Source organism: Cervus canadensis, chromosome 32 (assembly GCF_019320065.1).
Source record: "Cervus canadensis isolate Bull #8, Minnesota chromosome 32, ASM1932006v1, whole genome shotgun sequence".
Lineage (NCBI taxonomy): Eukaryota > Metazoa > Chordata > Mammalia > Artiodactyla > Cervidae > Cervus > Cervus canadensis.
In genome coordinates, this window is record NC_057417.1 from 31,458,007 (window position 1) to 31,476,732 (window position 18,726).

The following is an 18,726-nucleotide window of genomic DNA, read 5'->3' on the forward strand; positions in this document are numbered from 1 at the left end:
CTACATCTCCATCTTGGTCCCCTGCTTCTGAGTTCACAAATTCTTTGTGCAAAAGATCTAATTATCCTTTTTTTTTTTTTTAATGATTTGGATCTAATTTTCTATTTCTGTTACTGGACATAGATTCGAATCCCCGTCCTGCTGGGAGACAGAATCATAATTCAGGACAGTGTCAAGAATTCAGCCTCCTCTTCACCCTTATTTCCCAAGCTGACAGAAGAGGTGGGTAATGCAAGGCCCTGCATGGGAAAGGAGTATCTGGTGCTTAGTCCATACAAGTGACCACTGAGTCAACCTCATTCCTCTCCAGTCTTCTGGACTTCAGTGGTGGGTCCACCTAGGCCACAGCTAGTTTCTCTTTGTTCTAATCCTACGGCCTTTCAGGTCTGGCTTTCTCTGAATTACTTCTGTGTACAAGTAAAACTTTTAGTTGCTTCCTGCATCAAGTAGCACTTACTGCCTAGATGCCTAGACACTCATGTGGCCACAGATATTCTACTGTTGATGCATCGCACTTGACACACAGGGGCACTCTGCAAGACCAGCCACTTTCCCCATTCCACAAGGAACAAGGTATACATCTACACCCTCTCTCCTCTGAGACCTCAAAACACATCTAAGTGTCTATCATCATTACTCCACCCACCTCCCACCCATGCACACCCTAAGACTGTGAAAAAGGAAGATGCATCACTATCTAAGCTTTCTTGCTTCCTTAGCTTTTGAAACTTAAAAAGCATTTTGATTTCTGATTTTGTTTTTTGTTTTTGTATCATCTCTCCCTGGCGATCAATGCAACTGACTGACAGGGGCATAGAATGCAAAGTAAACAAGGAAGTAAAAGCATGCTGGGGAAAATGCAATAAAATGTTATCTCACCACATTTTTATTGCAATTGTACTTTGTACGTTACAAAGTACTTTCATTTGTGTCATCTAATGTAATATTTGCAGTTCTCCTTTGAGGTAGGTATTAATCTCATTTTTCAAAGGAAGAAACTGAGCTCAAAGAAGTTAAGTGATTAATCAAAGATCATATAAAAGGCAAGTGACAAAATCAGAACTAATATTCAGCTCTTCCAACCTAAGCCCCAGGCTCTTTCTACCACTCTTCCAAAAGCATTTGCTCTGAGACAAAGGAAGGAATTCTTTAACCTGGAGTTTTCAAATTATGCTCCCTGGAGCCCCAGGGTCCTGTACAAGGGCTTTAGGGTCCCTCAAGGAGATAGAGATGGAAGAGGGGCAGCTCTTGGAAAAGGCCAGCAGAAGGTTTTCTTAGGTCTCATTTCTACCACTCAGCCTCACATTCAACCAGGGTAGCTCTGTGTCTATTTTTTAGAAGTTCCCATGGACTTTGGGGCAATAAAAGGGGGAAAGGAGATTTTGCTACCTTAAAATTCTTTGAAAATTATTACTGTAATGTCAAAACATGTCTTTCTAACAAAAGACTGTCATACACTAAAGCAAGCCAGTTGAGGGAGTCTTTCAAGAGCAAGTAATGACAGCAATCTTGTTGAAAAACGATTAAGGGCTGGGACTACTATACACACAATCACAGTCCCATTTAACTCCTTTTTTTTTTTTTTTTTTTTGCTGCACAGATTGCAGGATCTTAATTCCCTGAACAGGGATTGAACCTGGGGCCAGGCAGTGAAAACACCAAGTCCTAACCACTGGACCACCAGAAAATTCCCACTCATTTTATTCTTAAAGTGAAATTCCTACTAGAAAAGCATTTACTATTAGTTATTTTACATATTAGACAGAGACTGGAGACCTTACACAATGGGTCCAAGGACTCCCGCCCAGCGAGTGACAGAGCTAGAGTGAGTACCCAGTTCAGTCACGCCCAAATCCCAACACTGCCTCCCTAAACAGGAAAGTCTATTCTATTAAGTTGGATAAGAGGTCCTATTCTCACACCTAATCTGTGAGAAACAAGACAACCCTAGTCTTGAGTTTGGCCGTGCGGTCTGCTGCAAGAGCTTGAACTCCAAGTATCAGAAGTAACGAGCGGTTCCAGCTCCCACAACCCATAGGCCTCCAAACCTAGTGAATCCCAAGGGCTGGCAAGGGCGATGCCCTGAGTTCCAAGGCCTGGGACCGGGCACTGTGGGGAGAGGGCCACGCCCTGGTCCCATTTCGCCACACATTATGCTCGCCACCTGCAGCTACCTTTCTCCCTGAAGGCAAAAAAGTCGCAAGATGCACACAGTCACCTGACGTCTCTCAAACGGGGATCTAAAAAGACCAACAAATATGTGGTGGGACCCTGTGGACGATGAAAACGGGCAAGCTACCTGACTAAATACACTACCACCTCAAACGTTGGGCCTTCCACTGCACCTTCACAATCCCTTTCACACAAAACAAGGCCCATTTCATTTTTCTTGAAACACGCGACCCTCGCCTTCAGCCAGGCAGAAATCTGAGGATAAAAAAAAAAAGACAAAAACGGTTTCACTTCAACTTAACTCTTACAGTATCAACAGAAGAAACACCTACCCAGAACACAAACGGGAACGAACCCACACGGGTGCGCCAGAAGGGGGACGCTGGGCTGCGGATTCTTCTTCCGGGCCGGCGGAAACCACTTCCGGGGCGACGGTGAGCGAGGCGGAAGTGCGGTCTTCCGGCGGCAGCTGTCTCTGGGCGGGCCGAGGGAGGCTCCCGAGGCTGGGGGGCCGGGCCGGGATGGCGGCAGCGGCGGCCGGGGCCGGAGCAGGAGCGGCCCAAGAGAAGCAGTTCCCGCCGGCGCTGCTGAGCTTCTTCATCTACAACCCGCGCTTCGGGCCGCGCGAGGGAGAGGTAAGTGGAGCGGGGCCGCGCGCGGGTGTCCGTGGGCGGCAGAGGGCCCGGGGTAGGGGGGCTGCCGGATGGGGTCCGGCCCGGGCAGCCGCGGGGCGCGCCTGGAGTCGTCGCTTGTCAACTCCCTTATCGATTGGCCTTTACCGGACTGTTTTGTGCTGGGTGTGCGGCAGGGCCCAGACAACGTGGGCAGGGTCTGGTTGCAGGTCCCAGATCTGTGCTTGTGTATTGAGTGAAGGTTCGTCGGGTTAATCACACAGGTGGGAGTCTCTCTTCTCTTGACATCAACCCTGGATGATTAAAGTTGAGCTTTTGTCTTTGTTGCTGGAAGTCCCCCGCCTAGAAGCGTAGAACAAGAGTGGGAGATGGTAGTCCTGTAATGCAGGCTTGGCGGATCTTCGGAAAGTTTTTTTTCCGAATTAATAAGTTAAGTCGGATGGAAGCGGATGGGTTTTTTGTTGTTGTTGTTTTGATTTTTTATCTTTACTTTTTTAAGGTGGGGACGGTAACTTCCTCAAAGGATGTCCGGCGCCAAGTTTTGTTGGCAGGAAATCACGGTCCTTTTAAAGGCTGCCAGTCCAAATGCTTGTGAACCTGCTGGGTTTAATTTGTGGGGAGGTGTGTGCCTGTGCATGTGCACACACACTTATTTCTTACAAGCGTTGATGTATTACAAATTAGCATGGAGAAAGAAATCCAAAGATGGAGTTTTCAGCATCGTTGTCTAATGTTAGTTCAGATGGCATATGACTTACCAAATATCACAATTGCCTTCCATGCAGGTGGGCATCTGTTACCCCGTGAAGAGAAGATAATCTTTGTTTTTCTAAAAGGGGCCTTTGTTTTGTCTTGCCAGCTAGCCGCAAATGACATGAGAGGTTGACACTAAGTATTGTCGACAGCTAAGACAGAAAAAATGCTTATGTCAATGTTGTGATTCTCTCTCTTCATATTTTAGGAGGAAAATAAAATTTTGTTTTATTATCCAAATGAAGTAGAAAAGAATGAAAAAATTAGAAACGTTGGATTATGTGAAGCTATTGTACAGTTTACAAGGTAATGCCTTTCAATGTGCTTTTGCAGAGCTCAGTGAATTCTTAAAACGTCCAGTGGGGGATTGTTGCTAACATATTCTTTTACCCTTTTTAGGACCTTTAGTCCATCAAAACCTGCAAAATCTTTACATACACAGAAGAACAGACAGTTCTTCAACGAACCAGAAGAAAATTTCTGGATGGTCATGGTATTTACATACAGTACACTTTTCTGAATTTGTATTATACAGTTATGGGTGATCTTTACTGTTAGGAATTCAGGGAAGTCATTCAATTCAGGTCATCGCATCAGAGGAGAGTTATAGTACAGTCAGTAGCAATTTAAAAATCAAACTCCTATTTGGTGTATTTGTTATTGGGGGCTCCTTTAAGAAGTTTTGGTGTTGGGATGTGTTCAAGTTTATTTGAGTTAGGGGAAAATTTAAAAACACATATAATTGATTCCTTATGTAATTTCAGTTTATCAAAATTTGTAGGTTGTTCGGAATCCTATCATTGAAAAGCAAAGTAAAGATGGAAAACCAGTTGTTGAATACCAAGAGGAGGAGTTGCTGGTAATGGGTCATTTTTTATTTCATATTTTTAGGAAAAGAATTGTCAATATCTTGAGTGACTGACTTGTTCATGAGATTTAACTTATGTCACTTTTGCAGAAGTTTCTCAAGGTTAGCACAGGGGATGTTGTGCTTGTTGTTTCCATTAGCACAATCTTATAAAAATGTATATGTGCCGTCTCTTACCTCTGCCTTCCTCTATTCATCTGTGTTTAAAGCCCTCCTAAAAATTAGACTTGTTTGCTCGGTCGTGTCCAACTCTTTGCAACTCCATGGACTGTAGCCTGCCAGGCCCCTCTGTCCGTGGGATTTTCCAGCCAAGAATTACTGGAGAGAATTGCCGAACTAGGCTTCAGTTCAGTTCACTTGCTCAGTCATGTCTGACTCTTTGCGACCCCATGCATGGACTGCAGCACACCAGGCTTCCCTGTCCATCACCAACTCCCAGAGCTTGCTCAAACTCATGTCCATCAAGTCAGTGATGGCTATCCAATCATCTCATCCTCTGTCATCCCCTTCTCCTCCTGCCCTCAATCTTTCCCAGCATCAGGGTCTTTTCCAGTGAGTCAGTTCTTCACATCAGGTGCCCAAAGTATTGGAGTTTCAGCTTCATCATCAGTCCTTCCAATGAATATTCAGGACTGATTTCCTTTAGGATGGACTGGTTGGATCTCCTTGCAGTCCAAGGGACTCTCAAGAGTCTTCTCCAGCACCACAGTTCAGAAGTACCAATTCTTCGGCTCTCAGCTTTCTTTGTGGTTCAACTCTCACATCCCCACATGACTACCGGAAAAACCGTAGCTTTGACTAGACGGACCTTTGTCGGCAAAGTAATGTCTCTGCTTTTTAATACGCTGTTTAAGTTGGTAGTTTCAGCACACAACTATTATAGGGCCATGTATGTGAACATTATATTGCTTTACCAAGAGTCGCTATACCTTTGCTGGGCAATTGATTATTTTTTTCTTTTCCCTCGAATGGGGTCTGTGCTGTTTCTGTGCTGTTTGCAGGACAAGGTTTATAGTTCGGTGCTCCAGCAGTGCTACAGCATGTACAAGGTAAGCACGGCATGTTTCTAGGTTGAGAGTCTAGCCAATTACCCCAGTTTATTTTAATCATTTAAAATAATTCTTAACTCTTTACATGACTGTAAGGTGACTATGTTTTTATGGGGAGGAAATAATGGGGCCTGTGAAGCAGCATTGAGGTTTATGCCTGCACCGATTCATGCACTACAGAGCCCTTTTCTCCTCCCCGACTTGTCGTAAGAGTGTATCTGCGTCAGTGAATGACAGAATCCATGTTCTTAAGGAAAGCAGATAGTGCAGAGGTGTGTATGATTTAAGAAGTCTAGCAATATTATTTATAGAAAGTGAAACTTAGGTGTGAGTTCAGATTTTTTAAAAATGCCCAGAACAGTTGGGTGATTTTACAAAAATTACATTATCCCTTAACAGTGTTTTGATGTTTCGTGACTTATAAATCGGACGTTCTAATGTAAATATTTTCTATATTCAAAAAGAATTGCGGGATGAGATAAGCAGAGTTAATGTAAAAGAAAAAGAAGAACTTGTTATATTGGGAAATTGAAGAACAAAACTTTTTTTTCTTAATCTTTTACACCATTAGCTTTTTAATGGTACATTTCTGAGAGCCATGGAAGATGGAGGTGTCAAGCTCCTAAAAGAAAGATTAGAGAAATTCTTCCATCGAGTAAGTATTTGGAATTTTCTTTGTAATCTTGGTAGTTATCAAACTGACTGTTAGAGAAATACAGACAAGTTTGCTTCTCACATACAAACAAACCTAGAAATTGGAGTCGGCGTGGAGACTCAGGCATAGTGGGACAGAATCAGACCAGTGAGGAAACAGGTTAGATTTAGATTTTTTTTTTTTCAGCTTTAACCTTTATTTTATTTTTTATTTATTTTGCCACATGGCAAACGGGACCTTAGATACCCGACCAGGGATCAGACCCACGCCCCCTGCATTGGAGACCCAGAGTCAAACTCTGGACCGCGAGGGGAGTCCCTAGGTTTGCGTTCAAATCAGAGCTTCCTGCCCGTTGTGCACAGCTCCTTAAAGCATCTTGGAGAGCTCTTCTGGCTTCATCCTTGACCCACCTGCGTCTATCAGTGTGGGCTTACTCCAAAGCAAAGCAAGCTTCCTTGGGGTGGATTGGTTAATTAGCAAAATCGCACATTCTCATGGATCGATTGTGTTCATTGGATCAGGTGTCATCTGTACTGACTTATGGTGAAGTTTGCGACTATGGCACAGATTTTTTTCCCTTAGTGGTCATGAGTGTGATCTTTTTCCCCCTACATTGTTCTCCTCCTCCTTCAGTGTCAGTTTTGCATATTTTACCTTGAAAAAAGTGAAAGTGTTAGTCACTCAGTCATGTCCAACTCTTTGTAACCGCATGGACTGTAGCCCACCAGGTTCCTTTGTCCATGGAATTCTCCAGGCAAGAATACTGGAGTGGGTAGCCATTCCCTTCTCCAGGGATCTTCCCAACCCAGGGATTGAACCCCAGTCTCCTGCATTGCAGGCAGATTCTTTACCGTCTGAGCCACCAGGAAAGTATCCCTGGTCAAATTCAGTTTATCTTAGAGGAATGAGTCTCAATTGATCTTTCTCCCTATACTACTTTAATGTCTGTTTTTGAATTATTTTGTTTTTATGAATTACTTTTCTTATTTGTTTCTTCACTTCAATGACCGTAATTATTGACTCTGACTGTCCCCTGGTTCCTGTTCTCATCTTTATTCCTGTCCTGTCCGTCATCACTGACTGCATGCCCTTCCAGTGTGATTTTAGTATAAAGTGGTCCATAATACCATGTGCAGAGGTCGGTCTAATCTGAATAGCACTAATAAAGAATTAAACACCTCACAGAGAGAAAACACAAAGCTGAAAGAACACTAATCACATTTGAACTTAATTTTTTGAAATTGGTACTGATTCCGTATCCAGTTCCCTGTGGTTCACCTCCATGTTGGTCTTGCAAGTGTGCTGTTTGCTAGCATGTAATTGTACCACAAATTAAGGCCTTTTGTTTTCAGTTGCCAGAGTACTAGCTTCTATGTGCTACTAGTAAGTTTTATGCCTTATTTTTTTCCTGCAGTATTTGCAAACGTTACATTTGCAGTCCTGCGATCTACTTGACATATTTGGTGGGATCAGCTTCTTCCCATTGGATAAAATGACTTATTTGAAAATCCAGTCCTTTATTAACAGAGTGGAAGAAAGCCTGAGTATAGTCAAGTACACTGCCTTTCTCTATAATGATCAACTCATCTGGTAGGTACTCCCTCTTTTAGGATCATAAAAATAGCAGTGATTCGATTGATAGGTTGTCAAACTGGAAATACAGCCAGGGGTGGGGGTAGGGTGGGGAGGGAAGCGTCTTTTTAGATATTGTCAAAATAAGGCAGTGATTGTTTAAACCAAAATTAGGGTAATTTTGTTTAAAATTACCAAGCAGGGGAGTTTAAAATTGGTTCCATGAAAGATGGAGAAAATGTTAGGTTTAAGAATCCTATTTTTATTTTGGTATTTTTCCAAAAACATCTTCAAAGAACCAGCATAGTAAATGTGATTTTCATAGTTTCTTTTAAAGAAGCTAGTATTAAAAAACATCCAAGAAGTTAAAAGTGCTATAAACCAGGAAATTAACCCGCTGTCTTCAAGGTTTATTTGGGTCTTGTCTCATAGGGACAAAAACATAATTTCTTTGATGAAAGTGTTGTTAACTCAAGAAGCAAAGATAAACTGTTACTAGATGTTCTCAGTGACCGAAGACTAAACCCGGGAAGAGCTGTGTGAATGTGCCGGAGCCCTGGGGCGGGGCCCCAGCCGCGTGGGGGGCTGAGTTGTTTGTCTGCTGCAGAGAGAGGTCTGCCCCTGGAGCGCCGAGGTTCCTGGGGGCGGGGCCAGCTGAAGGCCCTCCCGCTCGGATTCATTCCGTTTTGGGGTTTGTGTTTCAGGCACATAGTTTGTGCTCTGTGACCCAGGACAGGCTTCTAACATAACCTACGACTTACCTGGGAAAGAAGAGAGGGCCTCGCGAGCCTCGGGGGTGTCACGCAGAGGCTTGGTTTCTATCAAGTTGAGATTTCAATTTAATAGGAAAAAAAAAACCAACCCAGATACAGACTCACTGTTTACATCCTTACCTGAAAAACTGATTTTGGATCAAGCCCAAGGACTCCTGCTGGTTTCTCTGCACTGTTCCACATGCCACCTATTCTTGTCTCTTTTCAGAGTGGATGGTTTCCCCGAAAGTTTGTTTCTTTTGCCTGCCTGCTTTTTGCCTACACTGAAATTGAGAGAGTTAAAACCCACATACATTTCTGAGACATAACAGGACCAAGTTCCCTGCCCACAGCGTACAGTGTATTCAGGATGGTGGGTGAAAGCGTGACCACGTAACCCAGAAATCTGGTGCCTGGAGCAGAGTGGCTATCAGCTGCTGATGCTCCCTGGATAATCCCACGTAAAGAGTGAGAGATGGTTTTTAATCACAGAACAGTGGGAAGATGGAAGACCAATTCCAGGCTTTTAACACAGTACTTTTCTGATGTTGCAGGAGTGGATTAGAACAAGACGACATGAGAATTTTATACAAATACCTCACCACATCTCTGTTTCCAAGGCATATCGAACCTGAGGTATGATGGGGTACTAATCTCTAGAGAGACAGGTGGATAAATAGATACATAGACACACACACACAGAGATTTGGGGAGTGGAGGAAGATGGTGGGGGGGCAGTTCTAATCCATAGTTTACACTATTAGTGTGATGTTCAGTGATGGAGTTGACTGTCAGTATCCACTGGGAAATGCTCCCAGGACCCCTGCAGATACCCATACCCACATGTGCTCAAGTTCCTTGTATAAAATGGCTTTAAAAAAAAAAAACCAAAAAGAAATAAAATGGCTTAGTGTTTGCATGTAAGCTGCCCACATGCACATCCTCCCCTATACTTTGAATGGGCTCTAGATTTTTATAATACTTGATACAAAAAAATAAGAAAAACCCTGGTACAATGTAAACATTACATAAGTAGGTGTGGCATGTGGCAAATTCAAGTTTTGCTGTTGGAAACTTTCAAGCCTTTCCTCCCTGACTATTTTCAACCTGCAGTTGGTGGAATCCACTAAGGTGGAATCCGCAGATGTAGCAACCTCTTGTGTCACTTAAGCACGGAGAACCACATATGTCAGCTTTTCTTCATTTTGTTCAATTGCAGTTGCAGAGGTGTAAGAGGGAAAATTGGATCTTTATGTTGGGTTCTGGGAGCTCTCAGAATGCCCGCGATCTTGGACAAAACAGTGGTCTTTGCACCTACAAACAGGAGATCTAGTCCTGAGTGGATTTTATGCTGCCTGCCTGGCTTTTCCACTCTGGCACTGACTCTCCCACTTTTCTACAGAGAACTGTAAATAATACCACAGTGCTTTCCCCAAAGCATCTGTTTTTAGCTTTAATTAGGTAAAGTATTCATAAGCCACGGAATTATCATTTTGACCCAAAGGTGCACGTGTGCATGCACGCGCGCGCACACACACTCTCCCTTGCTCTGTTTTTTAAGACCATGACTTGAAATAACAGGAAAATATCTTTTAGATAAGAAATCTCAGGTTTTGAGAAGGCCCCAGTCCTGCCCTGCCTTCCCTTCTCACGTTGCTGGAGTACGTGCCGTACGCCAGACACAGAATGCGCACCCAGAAAACTTGCATTATCTCGTGACGTCCTGAGAGCTGGGGACCTCACCTCCATCTTGCAGAAAGGAGACCCAGGCGTGAGGGGCCCCCATGACTCACCCAGTGCCCCCCAGCTAGTAGGCGACAGACCTAAGACGTGGTCTCTGGGTCCACTTGACGCTAAAACACCTGCTTTCAACCATACCCTCGGAAGGACCCTCCAGGAGACTTTTCTGTGGAGGGACGGTGCCGTTGTAACGGCTGAAAACTCTCTTGCTACTTTATTAAACACCTGAAGAGCCAGACTTCTAAACCAGAAGCGTGCAGCGGGGCAGCGGGAACATGGACGCGGAAGGACTTGTCTCAGTGCAGGCTGCATCTGTGAGAGTTAGCTGTGTGTTCTCACTCTCAAATTTGACAGTGTTTTTCGGTCTTTCAAGTTGTACGCTAAAACCTTACATAGGCTTACATGTTCTTACATAGAAGAACATCAAAAAAGTTTTAGAAGAATTAACTTTAGCTATCATGACTGTTAGATTTGGATTTTTTCTTTTTCCATTTCCTACACATATTGAAATAGTGTATCTTCAGCAGAAGAAACCAGGAATGTGATATTAATAAAAACCTACAAGGAGGCATAGCGTCATGACCAAAGGCAGGGACTTTGAGGTCAGACAGGCTCGGGTTTGCTACCCAGCCCCGCCACTCAGGAGCTGGGCACATTGGTGAACTTCTTCAAACTTCAGTTTCTGCTTCTGGAAAATTGGGAGAGGGCATTCCCCACAGGGGTGAAACAAGATGAAATTAAGTAATTGACGTCATTGCCTAGCACTCGTCAGCCTTCAGTTATTGCTGTCAAGTCCGTATGTGGAACTTAGGGTACAGTGAAATTCTGGTTAAAACCAGTGAGTTCTTTCTGTACCTCTATAATCCTCCCCCCCCCCCTTTTTTCTTTTGGTGGGGATGAATATGGGAAATTGGTACAGACACATGGCATGGAGTCAACCAGTAGATATGAATGCTGTTTCTCAAAGCCTTGAATATAGAAAATCTAAGAAGTCACTTGTCAATATTAAATCTGTTTACAGTTGGCGGGAAGGGATTCTCCAATAAGGGCAGAAATGCCAGGAAACCTCCAACACTATGGAAGGTAGGAATTCTGCCCTCTGATAGACAGTACTGTATTTTATTATCTTTTCTGGTAAAGATAAAATCACAAACACTGAATTGCCTTTGTGCTGCTTTGCTGACAATAATCAGCAAAGGAAATCCTTTTGGTTGCAATGAATTAAAATAAAATAAAAATGAGAATTTATTTTCTGATGTGGTGTTTTCTAAGTAGTGTCTAGCTTCCCAAAAAAGGGGGTGTGTGTATTACCACCCTTTATAGGAATGCACTGTTTATATATTCCTGCTTATATCTGCCTGATTGAATCAACTCATCTCTGTGATTGCTTTTCAGATTTCTCACTGGCCCCTTGAACCTTAATGATCCAGAAGCAAAATGCAGATTCCCCAAAATTTTTGTAAATACAGACGACACTTACGAAGCGCTGCACTTAATTGTCTATAAGGTAACAGTCGTCTCACTCCAGGGTTACGGATCGATGCTAAAGTAGCTCTTTCCGGCACAGCTTCCACCAGGTGCAGCAGTCGGTGTGCAGACCTCTCTCATGATCCTTGGAACCGTGTCCTCGCAAGTTCTGATCATTGTAGAACTGGGAATGGGTGCTTTCTGGAGCAAGTTTATTTTCAGTCCCCAGGGAACAGCCCGTGACTTGTGAGGGGGTCACTGTCTGAGGCCACGACTCGCAAGGCCTGCAGGTGGACAAGTCAGGCCATCAGGGCCACTGTCACCTGTTGTTTGGTGCCTGCCCACCCATCAGTGGATTCTGCCTCCGCTCTGATTTTAAAGCTGTGGGCTTGCTAATTCCATGAAGATAGTCTGAGTTTCCATCAGGGTACTGTCTTGTCAGGATGTAAGTTTATGTTGTGTGGTCGCTAAGTTGTTTCTGACTCTTGGCAACCCCATGGAATGTAGCCCGCCAGGCTCCTCTGTCCACGGGGTTTCCCAGGCAAGAATGCTGGAGCGGGTTGCCATTTCCTTCTCCAGGGGATCTTCCTGACCCAGGGATTGAACCCATGTCTCCTGCACTGCAGGCGGATTCTTTACCACTGAGCCACCAGGGAAGCCCCATGTTTATGTTAGGTTGGGTTTTTTTTTTATTTGGCTACGTCGGGTCTTAGTTGCGGCACACAGGTCTTCGATCTTCGTGACCAGGCGCAGGCTTCCAGCTGGCCTCTGTGGACAGTCGTGCAGATGGCACAGCGCCTGTTTCTCCCAGCAGTGACAGCTGACAGAGTGTAGGGCATGTTGCCTTCCAGGGAGGCTCACCCAAGCCTTGACGTCCAGAGACTGGATGCAGGCCCCACTGACCACCCTCTTGGCTGACTGTCTGTAGCTGACCTCCCAGAGACCTCCCAGAGGCCCAGCTGACCTGCGTGAGCTCAGGGCCATGAGGGTTGCTGGTCTATTCTTTCGTTTTGAAGTCTTCTCTTCGTCTGGTTTTGGTATAAGGGTGATACCCTGTTCTTGAAGGCTTTCTGAAGGATAGGTGTGAATTCTTCAAATGTTTGGTCACAGTAAAGCCACCTACATCTGGACTTGTCTTTGGGGAGTGTTTAAATTATTAATTAGTCTTTTTACTTATTATAGGTCTTTTCTGATTTTCTTTTCCTCTGAGTCAGTTTTAGTAGTTGTATCTTTTTAGGAATTTGTCCATTTTACAGTAAAGCCACCTACATCTGGACTTGTCTTTGGGGAGTGTTTAAATTATTAATTAGTCTTTTTACTTATTATAGGTCTTTTCTGATTTTCTTTTCCTCTGAGTCAGTTTTAGTAGTTGTATCTTTTTAGGAATTTGTCCATTTTAGGTTGTTCAAGTTGGTGGTGTCCAGTTTCTTCATAATATTACATAGGCTTGTACTATTGTCTTTTAAAGTCAGTAGTGCAGTCTCCCCTCTCATTCCTTCTAGTCATGGGCGTCTTTTCTCTCCTTGGTCTAGATGGGCCGTCTAAAGGTTTTTCAGTTTTGTTGATCTTTTCAGAGGATCATCTTTTGGTTTCATTTTTTCCTCTTGCTTTTCTATTCTCTGTTCCAGTTTATTTCCGCTCCAGTCATCATATCCTTCCTTCTGCTTGCTTTGTGGTTAGTTTGCGCCTCTTTTTTCCAAGGTCTTAAGATGGAAGGTTGTTACTGATTTGAGGTCTTGCTTCTTTTTTAATATTATGTGTTCACAGCTGTAATAAAAGACTAAGTTGTAGTAGATTGTCTTTTATAAGCATTCCTCCATCTGCTCTCTGCCCTTAGGAAAATTTCCCTCTGGAGATTTGACTGTTTTTTATATTTTTCTCCAATTACGATGTTTTCCTGGGGAGAGAGATTATTAATATTGTAGATCAGGGCGGTGAATCGGGCAGGATTATCCATGAGTTGATGGTCGTTGAGAAAGTGATGGTCCTTGGGGTGCGCGTGTACCTTTCTATGTACATTTTTAATGTATTTGAAATTCTTCAACTTTTTAAATAGACTTTAAAAGGGCCATTTTTTTGTTTTGTTTTGTTTTCTTTAAATAACTCTCTAGGGTCAGGCACACAAATGTCGAGTGGCAGACACAAGGGAGGCAAGCTGGATCGGGGTTTGGGACTCTGTGTCACAGAGTGGCCCACGTCCCAAGGAGACTAGGTGGTGGCCAGAGTGAAGACCAGTGATCCCAGGTCTCTAGATGCCTGGGGGAGGCTGGAAATTGGGATTTTGGTAGCAAACTAGTTGGCATCTAAGTCAAAATGACTTGAAACAAAAAGACCTATATTGGGTGGAACTGGCCTATAAGCCACCCAGTCTGCAGCCTCTTTATGGGCAAATAATAATTACCATTTAGTTACAGAATAGCATAAATGTCATTAACTTTGACCACGTAAACATAAAGTTAAAGCTGAACAAGTCTGAGAAGGGGAGGTGGGGAGAGGTGCAGGGACACAGGGAGGTTCATGTCCTCATTAAAGAGTGGCTGTGACTGGGGGCGTGAGGCGTGAGCTGTGTCCAGCGGAGGAACTAGAGTGGCCGTAAACCGGGGGGGGGGGATGGCTGAAGAGCCGCGTCTGTCACAACGGCCAGAGGTGACGGCGCCGCGGCCGTGTCATCGAAGGGTCACAGTGGTGCTGGGGGAGCAGGCCTCAGAGGAGGGAGTCTTTTGCGCTTGGATCACAAACCTGTATGTTCTTTCTTGGCTGCCTTGAGTTCTCATTGTGGCATGCAGGCTTCTCTGGTTGCAGAGCACGGACTCTAGAGCATGTGGGCTCAGTTGCCCCCACGCACGTGGAATCCTAGTCCCCTGACCAGGGATTGAACCTGTCCCCTGCATTGGAAGGCAGATTCATAATCACAGGACCACTAGGGAAGTCTCAGGCCTACATGTTCTGTTTTGACCTTTCTTTTTTTTTTTTTAAACACTATTACACGGCTTTGATAAATTTAAACATTTTTTGGCTGTTTTATTTATGATCTGGCTTGCCGTAAGTTCCCATTACTTACTCCTATCATAACTGCAGTATTTGCTATAATAAAAAAGCGAGACAGGTGACATTGACTTGCTGGGGTTTTTTTTTTTTTGAGTTGTATTAATGAAGATTATCAAACAGACAAATAGATTAGAATAATGAATACCCAGGTACGTATCACAGAGCTTAATTAATAATATGCTAATAATATCTCTCGTCTCTACACATTTTGTTTTTTTTTAAGAGCATTTTAAGTCATCCTGTCATTCCCCTCATAAACAGTTCATTTTGCATCTCTAACTACTACTAAGGGCATCTGTTTTAACATCACACCTGCCATTATCATGCCTGACCAAAATAAATAATACTTCCTTAATATCATCTAATATCCAGCCCCATCTGGAGTTCTTCAGTTGACTTAAGAAAGTCTTTATAAAGTTGATATGTTTAAAAAAAGATTCAAACAAGGCCACTGCATTTGGTTATTTTCGTCCTTTTTTTGTACCATTTCCTAATCTTGGTTTCTTTTCATCCTAGGCGATGAGCGCAGCTGTGTGCTTTATGATTGATGGTGGGTACACACACGTGTCTAAGCCTTGTCTCTTTACACTTTGCTCCCTTCCATTCCTGAATGATAAATATGTTGTCGTAGCAACACAGAGGCCGAATTAAGACCTGTTGTCCGTCAGGGGCCTCTGCCCTCGTCACTAGCTGTTTCTAACATCATTAAAGTCGTCTACGGCCATACCACCCTGAACGCGCCCGATCTTGTCTAATATCGTTAAAGTCCCAGCTTGCTGCTTCTGTGCCTTCTTGCCCATGAAGCGATCACAGGGAGCACCCATCTCAAAGGAGCTTTAGAATTAAAAAGAGGTAACATTTGTATGGACCAACGGTACCGGGCCCATGAGTGCTATTGTAGTGTTTGTTAAATAAGTATTTGACCTTCCTTTTACTGAGGCTAGCCAGTCAGTATACAACCCCGCAGGGCATGCTTCAGTCCACATTTACAGGGCGATGAGTCTTTGCCTCTGTTTCATCTTAAATGTAACTAATTCTGAGCCCTCTGTGTCTCTTGTTTCGGAGGGGAGAGGGCTCTGATAATTTCATTGTTTTATTTCCCAGATCATTAGTTGGCATATTGTTGTTCAGACAGTGAAATGAAAATCGAGCTCTTTAACCCCTGGCCCCCTGACACTGGTATTTCTTGAATTACTCGTAGCCTCCATTCAGCCCACACTGGATTTCTGCCGAAGACTGGACAGCGTTGTGGGGCCCCAGCTCACAGTGCTGGCATCTGACATCTGTGAGCAGTTTAACATCAACAAGAGAGTATCTGGGTTTGTACTCTGCTTCCTGGTTGCTCTCAAGCATTTAGCTGGCTTTGGGTGAATCAGGGTGGTTTTTACTTAGGACGTGGATGGTGTTTCCTGAATCCAGATGACACGCATGCTGTTTGGCCCTGTCTGAAGGGCTTCCTGGGGAGCTGCTCCTGTGTTTTTCTGCCCCACGATGGTGGCTGGGGCTGGGTGTTAACACATCCCCCCTGCCCTCCCCGATGGCGGGGTGAACGTGTGGGGTCAGGCGTGCCAGCTTCACCCGTGGTCTTGGCCTTGCGCACCTCTCCCCACGTGACCCGCCCAGGCTGTGACGTCCATGCCGGCAGTGGTAATCAGGGTTTTGCTTTGCACGGACAGAACACACTCACCCTCTTAATGCAGGAGTGTTCCCAGTGAAGTTGGCTGTGACGTGAGTCAGTGGGGGTGTTTCTTTAGTCGGCAAATAACTGAGTGACTTCTCATTTATAAAAGAAAGAAAGTCATCACAGTTAAAATATTTTTGGTTTTTAAAACGCATACTTGAGCTCACTGGGAAATTCAGTCATGTTGAATACGTCACAGACATCCAAGAAGTTACTGCCGCATGTTATGTCTTAACTGAGGTTCTTGACTGAAGGCCTAGCCGTTGGAAACACCACCTTAGCCATTATACATGCAGGGTTTTGACACTGTGGCTGTATGGTTGGGGTAATGCTATGATATTTCAGAAACTATCTTTTCTGTGTAATTGTTCTCTCAGAATGTTACCATCTGAATAACATGTATTCACAGGTCTGAAAAAGAACCCCAGTTTAAGTTTATCTACTTCAACCACATGAATTTAGCAGAAAAAAGTACAATTCACATGAGGAAGACACCCAGCGTGTCACTCACATCTGTCCATCCGGATCTGATGAAGATTCTGGGTGACATCAATAGTGATTTCACAAGGTAATGCTCCCCACCTCTCTCTCCAGTTAGGTGTCTACTCTCATGAGTGTCAGCTCCAAAAACCAGACGGTCCCAGCCCCTTCAGAGGGCCTGACGCCTTCTTGGGCGAATGCCATCAAGCCCAGGAGTGGCCAGTCCCTCACAGGGGACTCCCCGACCTTCTCAGGTCGCTCAGGTCTCCTATTCCTTATTTCAGAATGTTTGTATACAAAATAAACAACTGCGTCTTGAAACTCCTGTCTTGCAGAGTGGACGAGGATGAAGAAATCATCGTGAAAGCCATGAGTGATTACTGGGTTGTTGGGAAGAAGTCTGACCAGAGGGAGCTGTATGTTATTTTGAATCAAAAAAATGCAAACCTGATTGAAGTCAATGGTAAATAGGGTTTGGTGTTTGAGCAGAATTTTAATGCTACTGATATTTTACAAACTGTCTTTTCAGTGTAGTATGGAGCATGTACATAGAGCAATCACGACTGTTAAGATTCTTAAGCAGAGGTCCCTGTTGCTAAAAGGAAACCATCACTTGATCTCTTTTTCAATAACTTAGTTCCTTGAAACAGTATGTGAAAAACTTGCCTGTTTCTTGGGAAACTTGATACAGGCCAGAAGAAAATTATTTTCTCTAATGCTGAAGAAAAAAAAAAATCCCGTGGCTTTATACACCATGTATAAAAATGTGCGTTTTGGGAGATCCCTGGCGGCCTAGTGGTTGGGATTAATAGTTGATGCATTAGGAATGACAGTTAACACACGCCTCATTGAAAATGGGAATTGAGTTTAACGTCCAAAGAAGGACGCCACTGTGGGGCTCCTGGTACTCAATTCAGGGCTGCCGCCAGAGCTTTTCTGTGCTTGTGTCAGATTCCTCAAGATTTTAGAAGTTGTACTCCAAACCCCCAACTCGTGGATGTCTCAAGCACTTTGGGTTTGAGCTCTCTCAGGCCTAAAGAAGAGATGTTAAATAGTGTTAAAGTATCCTGTGTGTCAGGCCTTTCGGTCTTTCGATTTACGAACATATTAAGGCTTCTAAGATTTAAGGTCAAATTCGATGCAGACCTTTATTTATGTCCAACTTCATTCCCAGAGAATTATCAGAATAAGGTACTGATACATATCCTATAACCTCTTAAGTGAGAATTTCTGTCCCTATTTTGTGTTCTTTTTGCAGAAGAGGTCAAGAAGCTTTGTGCAACGCAATTCAATAACATATTCTTCCTGGACTGACTTGACAAGGGCTCTGTGAAACATCTTTAAAAAAACAACTCGGCAGGCGTGCTGTTTCCCACGGCTGGTTATCAGTCATATTATTGACTGGGTTAATGACAATAGTAAAGCAATACTTGCTCTGAAGAGTCAAATTTCTACTTAGTCTGATGATTTCTGAGGTTTTTAGATTTTAAATATTTATGTGGAATTAAAGGTAGTTGGCTACATCTCTGTCATTCCATTCTTTTGACATTATGTGAATATTTTACTGGAAAATAAGACTAATAAATTGTTTAAAAGTTTGTAAAAATCCTGGTCTTGCCTTGAGTCTCTGGTTGCTGGTTTCTAGACCACGGAACTTTGAAGGCGAGGAAGAGATGAGTCAACCCGTTTGCTTGGGGGACGACAGGTAGATCTGGACTTTGCCACCACATTCAGCGGTTTCTGTTTCCATTCTTTTTTTTCCCTTTTTCCCAACCTTACCTCGGATGATCATTCCCTTCCTTTTTGCTAGTTTGGAAGCTTTAGGTGTATTCTTATGCTTTGGGTGGTTCCTCTTAA

The 18,726-nt window shown here is 43.7% G+C and overlaps 1 protein-coding gene across 1 annotated transcript; it reads left to right on the forward strand.

Moving 5' to 3' along the window:
- Positions 1–2,509: 2,509 nt before the first annotated feature.
- Positions 2,510–18,475, forward strand: CCZ1 (CCZ1 homolog, vacuolar protein trafficking and biogenesis associated). The gene is made up of 15 exons (XM_043455678.1): positions 2,510–2,807; positions 3,766–3,863; positions 3,957–4,050; positions 4,339–4,416; positions 5,427–5,474; positions 6,046–6,129; positions 7,544–7,719; positions 9,008–9,089; positions 11,215–11,276; positions 11,589–11,700; positions 15,225–15,258; positions 15,910–16,027; positions 16,799–16,957; positions 17,205–17,332; positions 18,128–18,475. Exons 1-15 carry the CDS (start codon positions 2,694–2,696, stop codon positions 18,181–18,183), a joined length of 1,443 nt encoding a protein of 480 aa, XP_043311613.1. The 5' UTR covers positions 2,510–2,693; the 3' UTR covers positions 18,184–18,475.
- Positions 18,476–18,726: the final 251 nt, after the last annotated feature.